The sequence below is a fragment of the Diceros bicornis genome, chromosome 17 (genome assembly GCF_020826845.1).
Source record: "Diceros bicornis minor isolate mBicDic1 chromosome 17, mDicBic1.mat.cur, whole genome shotgun sequence".
NCBI lineage: Eukaryota > Metazoa > Chordata > Mammalia > Perissodactyla > Rhinocerotidae > Diceros > Diceros bicornis.
The window spans coordinates 51,757,550-51,771,701 of record NC_080756.1 but is presented as its reverse complement, the minus strand read 5'-3'; the positions used below and the strand labels follow the sequence as shown (position 1 = coordinate 51,771,701).

Here is a 14,152-nt window from a genome sequence, read left to right as displayed (position 1 = left end):
CTCCTCTTTGTGTTTATCTTGTTTGGTGCTCTCTGTGCCTCCTGTACCTGAATGTATATTTCCTTCCCCAATTTAGGGACGTTTTCAGCTATTATTTTTTCAAATAAGTTCTCTGCCCTTTTTTCTACTCCTAAGACACTTATAATGCTAATGTTAGTACACTTGATGTTGTCCCAGAGGTCCCTTAAACTGTCTTTGGATTTTTAGTTTTTTTTTCTTTTTTCTGTTCAGCTTGGGTGATTTCCTCTACTCTTTTATCCAGATTGCTGATCTGTTCTTCTGTGTCATCTACTCTACTGTTGATTCCCTCTAGTGAATTTTTGCTTGCTGGTGGGTGGGACAGGACCCCAGTGTGCTGTCTGTTTGTCTCAGCATGCACAACTGCCTCAGGCACAGTGGTGGGCTGGGAAAGGTCCTCAATGTGGTGACACATGACCATTTCATGCATCCTGGTAGGCAGTGCAGATCCTCTTTGTGGCTGGTTGTGAGGCCCCTTTTCTTTTCCCCTTTGGTGAGGAAGATTAGCCCTGACCTAACATCTGTTGCCAATCCTCCTCTTTTTGCTGAGGAATATTGGCCCTGAGCTAACATCTATACCCATCTTCCTCTACTTTATATGTGGGATGCCTGCCACAGCGTGGCTTGAGAAGTGGTGCATAGGTCTGCACCCGGGATCTGAACCTGCGAACCCTGGGCCACTGAAACAGAGCATGCAAACTTAACCACTACACCACCGGGCCAGCCTCTCATTTTTTTAATGCTTATTTTTCATTTACTATGAATGAGGAGCTCTTCTAAGCATTTAAAATACTATAATGTGTTTAACTCTCTCAACTATCTTATGGGTTAGGCACTATTATCACTTTTTTACAGATGAGAAAACTATGGAAAAGAGAAATTAAGTAAACTGTCCAGGTCATGCAGTCAGTAAGTGGCCTTGACTCCAGTGCCTTTACTTTTAACCTCAGGGCTGTGCTGGATTGACTAATTCATGACTGTCCCTCCATCTACTTTCTGCCTTTCAAAACCGTATTTTTATCCATACTCCACTATTTTCTGTCTTCTCATTCTGTCTTTTCAGTTTATACATGTTCATCATTTACCAATTTTTAATAGAGTTTCAAGACAGAACAATGATCAATTCCCCAAATGACTATCATTATGTAAAGGAGTTCTTATGGAGAATGGAATAAATTTGATATTATAGCTATTCATTTCATGAGGAAGATCTCAAGTCTGTTACAATTTAGTGAACTCATATAATGTCACAAACATCTGTTTATCCACCTTGAATATCCATTTCTGAACTGAGACGTCCCTGAAAAATTATAATTCCTTTTTTGATTAATATTAATTAATCAAGATTAATTTCTTGATTTTTGCTTAATATTATTGACATATTACAAATATCCAATGGTTTAAGCCTAATCCATCCTTCTTAAACATTTCTTTCTGCCACTAGCTCAGGTGTTCTTCAGTCTTAGTAAAATGGCATGTCTAGTCAGACCTGGGGTAACGATTTAAATCTGCTCTGAAGGTGGATAATGGAAGGGTACTCTAAGTATAACCCAATAAATTTTACTTAGATCCACCTTCTGATTGGAATGGCCAGTGTCCAATTTCGCTTAGAGACACTTCTTAAATAGTAAAACAAAACAAACATAAGAATTTGCAGAGGAACTCCATTTTTATATATGCTTTAGAGGGGATTTTATTTATAAACCATAGCAATCTCTCTCACAATTGATTTCTTTTTCTTTTGCCAACTTCTCTTACAGGATAAATGTTCTCTGAAAACTATCACTCTGCATACCTTCTTAATTTGAGTAACATCACATTCCTGAGGCTCTTAAATCTCTGCTTCAACCCACATAGCCTAACTGAGTTCTTTATTATGTAGGTTAACTTTCATTTTTTTCTTTATTTTAGCCTTTTAAAAATATTCATCTATTTTTTTAAATAAAATGACAGAAAACCTGGAAATCAAACTGGAAAAAAAAAAAGCTTTTTTTAAATATTGAAAAAGAGAGATAAAAATAATCTAAGTGATTAAAGACAACATTCTCTTGGGGTTGGGGAGGCCAAAGGAAGGAATATTCACATATATATAAATATGCTCTGTATTATGCTTATATAAATATTTTGCACAAATTTGATGTTTGAAGTGAAAGATATGGAATTCAGTCAGATTAACAAAGGATGGCCACAGCACCACTGTTTTTCACCTACTCCACTCTGACAAGTGGATTTAGATAATATCATTGGAGTCTGAAGAATGCAAATTCAAGAAATCCAAATTTAGGGAGTTTAAGGAAAAAGATTTATGTAGTGTCAAATTTTGGAGTAAAGGCCCAGAAGATATAAAAGGTAAAATCATCAGTCTGATCATAGAGATAGTCTTTTATCTGCTGTGTTGAGTCTACTGACAAGTCCATGGAACACGTTACTTATCTCTGATTCCACATTTTTTATTCATAGCATTTCCATTTTACGCATATAAATTTCATATCTATACTGAAATGCCCCATATATTTATGCTGATTTCCATCTTTCCCATTAGATACTTTAACCTATAAATCATTGTTATTTCAAATTCCCTGCCTAGAAATCACAACAAAGGATCCATCTCCAGATCTGGTTTTCAATGTATTATCTTTTAAACATGTGTCCTACTCAGTGTAGAGTTTATTGCTCAGGCAGGCAGATTTTCTGTCTCTTCCTCTGTGGCATCTGTCCTGTATTGGTGGATCTCGTGTGTAAAGCATTTTCCTCTCTCTTCCTCACCTGAGGTCCTTTGCTTTGTACCATTTTAGAATCCTGGGAATAAGCTGGTTTTCTGCTCCTTTTCTAGAAGCAGGTGGCTTTTACCTATCATCAGTGCAGCATATGGGAAGACTCGATTTCCACTTTTTCCTCCAGTAGTAGCTGAATTTTTCCTAGAATGGGTGAGGTGGCAGGTGATGGTGGTGGTGGAGCATATATTCCTCCTTCTCCAGTGGTAGCTTGCCTTTATCCGGGTCCTGGAGTCAGGATACCCAGGGCATAAGGTGGGTTTTATGTTTGTGCCTCAGGGGCAGCCATTTACCACTTTTTACTTAGGCAGAGCCCAAAGGAGGGATGGTCTCCAGATTTACCCACAAACTTTGGCAGACGCTGTAGACCTGTGCCACAGAAAGGAGATCACTCGGGTCTTCTGAACTTTCTTCATCTTTCCGTTAGCACCCAGTGGAAGCCAACAGAGAATAACTGGCAATCTAGTGTGAACTCCCATTGGTCTATGGCTCCAAGGGGTTCTAAAGTTTCATGATAAGCTGCTCTTAGTCTTGAATATTTGTTAAAATTTTTCACTGCTTTTATGGCTGCCACATTTCTTCCTGTGCTTTGCCAAAGGTGAAGTAGTGTGTGTCCCACCTTTCCACAGAAATAGTACTTATCATCTCTTTAGAATTTAGTTCACATGATTGCTTTTTGAATTCCACTGTCTCATTCACTCAAAAAGAATTATGATTTTGTAGACTACCTCCTTTTTCCCTATTTTTAGTATGTGAGCTATGTTGTTGTATAGTTGTTGTATAGCACCTAAAATAGAAGAAGAACTCTGAATAAACGTTTAGAAGCTGATGTCACAAGGTTGATTTATGTCTGTCTGTAGATGGCCTTACTGCGGCTTCTTCATGGAAATTCATTGCAGTGATTCTGTGCATCATTTGCCTGGTACTTCTTTTGTCTGTTGGAATCTTAGCCATAGAGTGTAAGTCACTATGTAAAACAAAACCTGCTTTTCCATTACTCGCATGGTGAAATCTGATGAAGGTAATACATTTTTTAATCAATTCGATCCCTTGACCAAATACAGTATTCTCTGCCCAGAACTGAAGGTGATTTTTTGGAGACATATCAAATTATTGTTTATTTTTAAGCATGTCATGAACTTTACTAAATGCCTTACTATTTGTTTTCATGTTTCCTTTACCAGAAATTCTTTTTTGAAAAGTCTCTCTCTGTGAAAAAATTGCTCACACTGTTGTCAGAACAAAGTTTCCTTCTTCTGTGATCAATTGCGATATGAACTTGTCTTACTTATATTGTAATTTGATTTTTATGTTTATGACTCTATTACATTCGAGTTCTTTGAAGCAAATGAAGTTTCATTAATCATTTTTGCATTTACGAATTCAGTACAATGTCTTGCACATAGGAATGTCCAATTATTTTTCTTTTTATGTTTAAAACTGAACTTTCTGTGCTCTTTTCAGTGAATCAGAAGTCATTTCAAGCAGAAGGATGTCCAGGAAATCTCTCCTTCAAGGAAGCAAATAAAACAGGTAATTTTGGAAGAGTCTCTGAGTGGTAATTTCATTTGCAGGAGAGAAGAGAATTAAGTATGTATCAACTATTTGCTTGATAATATAACTGGATACATGTAAGCAGATATGCGTCAAATCTACTTGTATATCAAAGAGTATTTCTCGTGTAGTCATATATATATATTATTTATACACTCAAAATGATGGCACTATGAAATGATGATCTAAGGTTGAATGAAATATTTTGACAAGGTATCATCAGTTTTTATTGGATGGATATCTATTTATACCTTTTTTCTATATTTATTATCTAATTTTTGAAACTTCCCGCTTTTTTAAATAAATGTACACGTTTCATTTTCATTTTGTAATTTTATTTTTGTTTATTTTTTCCCCCAAAGCCCCAGTAGATAGTTGTATGTCATAGCTGCACATCCTTACAGCTGCTGCATGTGGGAGGCGGCCTCAGCATGGCCGGAGAAGCGCCCAGGCCGCCAGCAGCGGAGCGCGTGCACCCAACCGCTAAGCCACGGGGCCGGCCCATCATTTTCATTTTGAAAACAAAGAACATTATATTAACAATTTTAACAGTTACGTATATTGGATATGTTTCTAATATTGTGATTTTTTAAAAAATTTGTTTCCCAATATGCATCTTATGAATCTTAAAGACTAAAATGTTTAACGAGGTGAATTATTAATTTAAGATCAATCTAATGCTAAATTTAAGTGCACACAGTCTATAATGTAAAAATCAAACGATAGTTTGTTTTGTAGAGGGTAGATTTGCTATGTGACCTTACTGGATGTGAATTGCTCTGATGGAAGGCATTCAGTTATATTCCAATTTTTTTAACAGTTTGGAAATATCCCACATGTTCAAGCAACTGGCATCAGCGTGGAGAAAACTGTTACTATTTTTCAAGAAACATGTTTCCTTGGAAAGAATGTCAACGTTATTGCATTGGTTTAGATTCAAGTTTCCTTAAATTGAATATTGAAGAAGAGATGGTAAAGACAAGATTTTGTTTCGTAAATTTCAGTATCAGAAAATTTTAAGAATGACAGCAACCACTCAAGTTTTATACCTTTCTGAAACACTTTCTATATTGCAGTCACAGAAATATTTACAAATGGACTGTAATTTTGAATGTGTACTTCAATAATACTTGAGTGGCTTTTCTCAGCACTTAGGAAAAAGTACAAATAAATGTCTATGAGGTCATTTGTAGTCTGATTCCTACGTATTTCCTTGGCCTCCTCAGCTGTTAATAACTCTCCACCACACTGCTCTAAGAGAAGCATGTCGTGGTCTCCAGTGTATTGAAGTTCCTTAAATTCATCATGGTCACCCTGTGTCCTTTCATGTCCTTGTTTCATCTGCTTGTGACAAATTTTATCTCCTCCATGTCCCACCCCAAACTGTCTTCTCTTAGTTAATGCATCCTCATTTTAGATTTTAGCTTATTAGACAATCCCCTTGGAAAACATCCTTGGTTCACCAAGACCGGTTAAAATGCACTGCTCATTCTTCTTTGAGCCTGTATTTCCACTCTCGCAGCATGTGTCGCAACGTATTACGTAGGCTCAATTAAAGTCATTCTATTTTTCTATGTTGTTCTAATCTAAGTGACTAAAGCTATAAGATTTTTGCTCACTTTTACAATCCATAACCTAAGAAAATGCTTAGAATAAAATGTAGACTAAAAAAATAATTGCTCAATGAATAAATGCGTCACTAGCTATTAACATCCAGCCTATGGCTCAGGAACCTAGGATTAATCCCTCCAGATTCTTTCAATATAATAGAACAGAGATTCCAAAGGGAAATTTATAAATGAAATATACATATTTAAACCATTATATTCCTCTTTCTCAGGGGAGTTCCGCTTTCTGACTTATTTTCCTTTCACTCTGCAGAATTTTGTAATGAAATTGTCAAAAATGCAATGTGATATGCATCAAGAAAAGTTTTTGATCTGTTTATACTACAACAGCAAACAGCTGAAATGGGTTTGATTAGATGGCACACATCTTACCCTGGACAAGTAAGTCTCTTGCTGTTTTAAAATTTCAGTCCAGAATAATATATTTTTTTCCAAATCTAAATATTTAGTGTGGATATGGGCAGATGTTAGATTTTGTAACAGATGGATACATAATAAATCAACCAGGAAAAGATAGGATAGGTGGAAAAAGGGAGTAAAATAGTTAATGTACTAAGCTAAACATTTTACTTTCATAACTCATTTAGATTGCTTATCAATTCTATGACTGGGGTATTATTATTCTGCATTTTATTAAAAGGTAACTGAATAAATAAACGTGCATAAGATTACATATCAGGTATGTCATTTTAATTTTAATATGGTTGTTTCACTCCAAGACATGTACACACAATGAAATTTTCTAAAAGTTTGCTCTCTACCTCTCTAGGACTCACCCAATGTACTTCACATTGGTTTGCTAGGGCCATCATAACAAATTATCACAACTGTGTGGCTTAAAACAACAAGAATTTTTTCTTTCGCAATTCAGGAGGGCAGAAGTCTGAAAAAAGTGTTGGTAGAGTTGATTCCTTCTGAAAGCTGCTTTCTCTTGGAAGAGCTAGCTAAAGTTTTCAGGGAGAAAATTTGTTGTTATTGATGATTAACAACAATTTTGTTATACTGTGTATATTGCAGAATTTGTTTATTAAAATGCTAATGTATAAAGAAAATATAGTAAAATTGGCTCCAGTTGAAAATGGAAGCTATCTTTTTTTAAATTATTTTTTTATTTTATTTTATTTTTTGTGAGGAAGACTAGCCCTGAGCTAACGTCTGATGTCAATCCTTCTCTTTTATTGCTGAGGAAGATCGGCCGTGGGCTAACATCCGTGCCCATCTTCCTCTACTTTATATGGGACACTGCCACAGCATGGCTTGACAAGGGATGTGTCAGTGCACGCCTGGGATCCAAAGATGCGAACCCTCAGGCCTCCAAAGCGGAGCATGCGCACTTAACTTCTGTGCCACCAGGCCGGCCGCCTGGAAGCTATTTTTAAATTGCTTGAGGCCCCAGAGATGATAGCTGGCAATTCTTGGCATCGTTTAAATATATATCTCCCACTTCACATTGCTTTCATCTCTGCATCTCTGTGTGACCATTTCTCTCTTACAAAGATATTCTCATTGGATTTAGGGCCCAATGTAATATGATTTCATCGTGATCCTTACCTTAATTATATCAAGAAAGAACCTATTTCCAAACAAGGTCACATTCTGAGGTTCTGAGTGGACAGAAATTTTAGGGGGACATTATTTGATCTACTACATACTTTATAAAAAGGAAGATCTCTAAGCCTCAACTCAGATGATTTTATTAGGCTATCTGGAAGTTGGATGTGTAAAATTGCATTCCAAAAACGAATTCCATGAAGTTATAATATACAGCATAGTTTAAGATCCATTACACTACAATCATATACCTCAACTCAATATCCCAGATATTTTGATTGTGGCATACAAACTTCTTCTCTGGACTTCCTCATGCATTATGAAATCAAATCATCAAAAATTGAATGGAGTGAGGGAAAGATGAAACTTCTGACTACTAGTGATAAAACTAGCCAAAAATGTTCAATTTTATTGTTATATTAACAATGAAATTCTCCTACTAACAAGTTTGGAAAAGCCAAACATCCTTATAAAGCTTTCCTGGAAAAGTGATAACAATTGTCTACAATTAATTATATGTGCGGTTAACCATATTATTACCAGATTATGGATGCAGTAGTGGCTGAAGATTTGAAACAATGTAATGATTCTGAATTATCATAGAACAAATATCTGTATATCAAGTGCCCAAACGTCCATGCCATGTTGTACTCTATTGTATATGAACACATTTTTGAAACTTAGTGATAATTGTGCAGCAGAAAAGAATTGATTTTGAAAATCGGAAATTTTAATATGCTGCTTTGATGAATTATGTTTTTCAAGATCATATCTTCCCAATATACCACTCTAATTTAAACATTATTTCAAACACCTGTATATACAGTACCCACATATATATACATAAAGATATATTACAAAAAAAGTTTGTAGCAGTCAGTCTATAAAACTGATGAAAATTCCCAATCTATCATTTACAGATTGAATATCTAATTCACCATATTTATCATTCGTCTCCAGGTTTCTTTTCTATGTTTTGTGCTTTAAAATTGGTATTTTCTCTTTCTAGCCCAAATTCCTATATATTGATTTTTCATTTTATTTTCTACAAATACATCCCTATAAGACTCCCTATGTGATTCCCAATGTGAACAAGTAGACCACTATGTGTGTAAAAGCCAGTTTAGTAAGACTCTGGGAAATACTGAAATACCAATAACTTAGCTTCCCAGTTTTCACTTCCACACTTTAATATAGTAAGTAATTAATAGCACAGGCTCTGAAGCTAAACTGCCCAGATTTGCATCTTGGCTCTGCCACTTGTGTGATCTTAGTCTTGTTATTCAAACACTCTGTGCTTCAGTTTCTGTTTCATCATCTATAAAATGTGGTGAATAATAGAACCTACTTTCTAGTGTGCGTGTGAAAATATTTTAATTGATAAATTTAAGTTTATGGAAAGTGTGTGACACATAAGAACTCAATAAAAGTATTATCTCACCTTCTTCCCCTCTTCTCCTTCCTACCGCAAGTCTTAAGAGTAAATTAATGTCAAATAAATTTTTAAATACATGATTCAAATATAAAAATATAATTTCTAGGGGCCAGCCCGGTGGTGCAAGCGGTTAAGTACGCATGCTCTGCTGCAGTGGCCTGGGGTTCGCCGGTTCAGATCCTGGGCATGCACCAACGCACCGCTTGTCAAGCCACGCTGTGGCAGCATCCCATATAAAGCAGAGGAAGATGGGCATGGATGTTAACCCAGGGCCAGTCTTCCTCAGCAAAAAGAGGAGCATTGGCAGATGTTAGCTCAGGGCCAATCTTCCTCACGAAAAAAAAAAATGATTTCTACTTTAAAATCTTATGAATAAAATATGCAAGACTCTTTCCAATATACACACACTTAACAGACATGATTTTCTTTTTCTTTTTTTTTTTTTTTGCTGAGGAAGATTCACCCTGAGTTAAGATCTGTTGTCACTCTTCCAGACATGATTTTCTAACACAAACCCTGTGTTCAAATTAAGACTTCAGATTTACCTAGAATTCTAAGTGATTGCATTTTCCTTTCTAATAATGATAGTTATTAGAAATAACTGCTTTTAATATAGTAAATGTATGTTCTTCTTCAGGGATGATAGCACATATTTCATGAGAACTTTCTGAATTGCTTTGATTATCATTGATGTATTTGAATATTTGACCTTTTGAAATTGTTGCCTATACTTACTAATATAGAGGATTCTGATTTCTACTCTGGAAGGAGCAAGCTAAACTTTTCCAGCAGAGAATAACTTGTTACTGATAATTAACAACAATTTTGTTGTACTACGTATACGGTAGAACATGTTTATCAAAGTACTAATATAGAGAAGAAATATAGTAAACCCCAGTGAAAACAGAAGATACTCTGAAATTGTCTGAGGTCGCAGAGATGAGAGCCAGAATTAAAGACATTGTTACCACCCGAATTCCAGATTTAATGTTAAATTTTGGATGACCCTTAATATATTCATTATTTGTATTGTTGGAGAACTGGAAAAGTGACATTTCTGCTTCTTTATAAACATTATGGATTTTAAGAATACAATTAAGATATAAAGCAAATTCAGCATTTAATGGAAAGTATTTTCTCTGCTAGGCTTCAAATTCCAGGACATGTGAATGCTAATAATAAATGCGTACATATAAAATATGGCCAGATAGCTGCTGAAGATTGCCAAAGTAATGGCTACTGTATCTGTAAGCAGACAATATATTCGGATTCGATAAAATACATCAGAAAGAAAAGAAAAATGAACACCTGAGATTTCCCAGTGTGAAGATTTCAACTATGTGAAAAATTTATTTAGCTAAAAATAGATGTCATTAAACATTGAAGTCCATATATTATTCTTTGACTCTACTTTATAATGTGTAACAGTATAAATACAATAAACCACATATTAGTAGACTAGGATAATACAAAGAAAATAAGGAATGTGAAGGAACGCTATTGGGACAGAATTATTAAATAAATCCCTCCATTACTGCGACAGAGGTAGTAAATAAATTCAGTTTAAGATGTTATAAACCAATGTTACTGCAATTAAAAAAAAAAAAAAAAGATGTTCAAATTTCCAGTACTTTCAAAATAAATTTTATCACCATAATTTCATACTGATGTTTAGGTTTATGTAAACTACCAGTCTGTCTTTATCTCATTATGGTCGTCTATGAGAGGAATGAATGGTCAGAGTAAGAAGATAAAATTGCCTGATAAAATGAATTTCAAAGAAAAATCACATTTTTGATAGGATAGAAAATAATAGTTTAAAAGTAGTTATAGAGAGCCAAGAGATATTTAAACTTCATTAGCCACACAAGGTGAAGAGCATGTGAAAATGGATAGTCTCCACTGGAGTGGAATAAATGGACAGAATTGACTTTATCCAAAAACCAAGAGTTTTTCCTGCCATTGGTCAGACACTGAGCTTTAAGAGCTGGAGATACACGGTTGTCAAATCAAAGGAGTACGTCTGCTCTCATGGAGCTTGCAAACTAGAGAGGAGGACAGACATTAATAAAGTAATCACAGTAATAAATGTGCAATACAAATAAAATCAGTTCTTAGAAAGGGGGAAAAGGTAGTTATCAGATTATAACAAATAACTTGATCTGGACTGAAAAGTTAGTGAAGATCTTCCTCATACAGTAACATTTCTGGAAAGATCGGAGACGTGAATAATTTTATTAACAAAAGAGGGAGGGGATCCGGGAGGTGAGAGTATTTCTGAGAGAGAAACAAACAAACAAGCAGTATGAGGAAAGGCCTTGTGCTGGAATCAAGATCAGGTGGCTGGATTTCAGAGTTGGAAGGAGAAAATGGTCTGATAAAATCCAGGAGGAGAAAATAAGAAACCACAAAACACAGAGCTTTGAAAACTGTGAGAAAGACTTTGACTTCTTCAGGGTATTCTCAATCCATGAACTCATCCAAACTAACATAAGATATAATAGAACAGAGAATCCAAATCCATACATGATCACAAACAGGGTTGTTGAAACCCTGATGATATGAGGCCACAGACAAAAATTATTAGATACCTAAGGAGCACAACTCCTCTAAAAGAAATATAGCACAATAAAATTTCTATTTCATATGATAAGGTTAGCAGCACAGATTTAACAAAGATTTAGAATAGGCATTCTAAGAAATCCTCAATGAGATAAAGGAAAATATTGGTAATATAATGCAGGGACTCAATAAATAACATTTCAGCTTCCAAATGAAACATAGTAGATAAAGAAAAGTCAAAACGGGAAAAGAAGTATTTTTTTTTAAAGTTTTAAAATGCGTTTTTTAAGGCATCAAAGATCTATGAAATGATTACTAAATTAGCTTAAATTCCAGAGTAGGGAGCACAAGTCAGCAATCTGTCACTTTGCTTTTGTGTTTTGTGGATCTGTGCTTGGCCAAGGCAGAGAACCTACCTCTGAGGAAAGAGAAACCTGACAAAGCTTTCAGTGATGATGTGAACTAGAGTGACAATACTGGAGATTTGAAGGACCTCAAATTGTTACTTTTTCCACAAGCTACTTGCTAAATTCTGAGACAAAACAGAGAGAGGACTACGAAGCAAAGTCAAAAGATTCCGAGAAAAAAAAAAAAAAAGAAACCTACCAAAGTTTTCTGGTTTTTAGGAAACAAAGACTAGCCAGAAGGAGAGGCCTTAAATGAACAAACAAACAGAAAACAGTATATGACAGTCAGGAATGGAGTAGTGAAGTGATAGTGGAGATCTACAGCACAGTCACTCCTGGTGACAGTGACTGATTCTGAGGATAGCTAGAAGCTAAGAAAGCAAGTTTGTCCCTTGGCAGATGGCCATGACTTCAGACAGAAAAACTCGTAGTGATTTTACTGTTCACAACGGAAAAAATGACAAAACTGGAGAATGGTGGGATCTTAAATACGTGGCTGGTATCACTCTCAAGACATTTGCCGAACTTTGACTCTGTATGTAGTAAGATGCTAAATAATCAAAATGAAAGTAAGTCAAGGCAAGAACTGAATTTCTTGTAGATTACAGGGCTGGGGTAACTCAGTGTTACCAAAACTACTAATTTACCCTCTAATTCCCTCATTAAAGTGATCTCATCCCCACACTATCCATTTAAAAGAAATTAAAAGAGGGAGCCCTTTCTAGTGAGAGAGAACTTCATCTGGACCTCTGTGGTTCTTTTATACACAAGATTGACATCTAACAAAAAAAAATTACAAGATTTTCAAAAAGGCAAGAAAATATTATCAATAATCAAGAACAACAGATTCACACAAGAGATCCAGATACACAAATGATCCATATATGGGGTTACCAGAACAAGACTTTAAAACAACTATGATAAATGTGTTCAACAATTATAGAAAAACAGATAAAATAGAAGTTATAGTTAAGAATTTCACCAGAAAAATTGAATCTCAAAAAAAAAATAGACATTCTAAAACTGAAAAGGTATAAAACCTGAAATTAAGAACTCAATGGATAGGTTAAAGAGCAGATTGAAATAAAAAATGTAGTTTTGATGAGGTCAAAGACTGGTCAATACAAAAATACAACACTGAAGCACAGACACAAAATACAATAGAATAATAAAAACAGATAGATGGATGAATAAAATGTGTTACATGCTCAACAGGACAAGTGTATGTGGAACTGGAGTCGTGGGATGAGAGTGGAGAACGAAAGGGACAAAAACAAAACAAAACCTGGAAAACTCAGGACGGGATAAACACAAGCAAAGGCATATCATAGTCAAAATGCTGAAAACAAAGATGAAGAGAAAATATTAATAGTAGCCAGAGAAAGAGAGCAACAACAATAAGCCAAGCAGTTAACCTCTTAATAGAAATAATGGAAGGCAGAAGTTAATGGTATTTCATTTTGAAAATGACAAACAAAAATAGCTGCCAAAATAATATTCTACATCTAGTAAAAACATTTTTCAAAGATTAAGGTAAAATAAAAATATTTAAGTAAAATCAAACTTCAGCAATTCATCAACAGCAGCAGGCCTGATGTAATGGAAGTGATAAATGACAGCTCTGATGTATGTGTGTGTATATGTGTGTATATATATATATATGCATGTATATATATATACACACATACATACATGCATATATATGTTATATGTGTATGTATATATGTATACGCTAATCAGATTTGCTGATGTATTAGATGCAGTGCGTAAGAGAATGAGAGGTTTCAAGCATGGCTTCAGGGGTTTTCTGTTTGTTTATTTCGGCTTTTTATTTTGAGATAATTTCACACTTAACTAAAAGCCTGAAAAAGTAGTACAAAAGATCACTGCATACACTTTACCTAGATTGCTTAAATGTTAAACTATCATATTTGCTATATTCTCCTCCCTCTGTCTCTCCCTCTCTCTTTCTCTTTCTCTCTCCCTTTCCCTTGCTCTCTCTCTCTCTCTCTCCCTCTCTCTCGTGATATTTGTCTTTGTGTCCAAGAAATTTGGTAGGTTGTCAAAATTCTTTAAAAAGTGAATTGAAGTTGCTTTCCTTCAAAAAGTATTAGTATTGTTACTAGGCAGACCATTATTACCCTTGAACTACTTTAAATACATTTTTGAATGCAATACTTTTGACTTTGCTATTAGGCAGGGTTTGGGCTGTAAGCTTAAATG

The 14,152-nt window shown here is 35.0% G+C and overlaps 1 protein-coding gene across 1 annotated transcript in view; it reads left to right on the top strand.

Moving 5' to 3' along the window:
* The first annotated feature begins 373 nt into the window (after positions 1-373).
* The window catches only part of LOC131415590 (killer cell lectin-like receptor subfamily E member 1), a 27,487-nt gene continuing 13,708 nt past the window's right edge, over positions 374-14,152 (top strand). Inside the window, exons 1-5 of the mRNA XM_058557419.1 lie at positions 374-452; positions 3,653-3,751; positions 4,257-4,325; positions 5,167-5,318; positions 6,228-6,355. Coding sequence (XP_058413402.1) covers positions 374-452; positions 3,653-3,751; positions 4,257-4,325; positions 5,167-5,318; positions 6,228-6,326 — 498 coding nt within the window. The 3' untranslated portion in view covers positions 6,327-6,355. The remainder of the gene's footprint in view (positions 453-3,652; positions 3,752-4,256; positions 4,326-5,166; positions 5,319-6,227; positions 6,356-14,152) is intronic.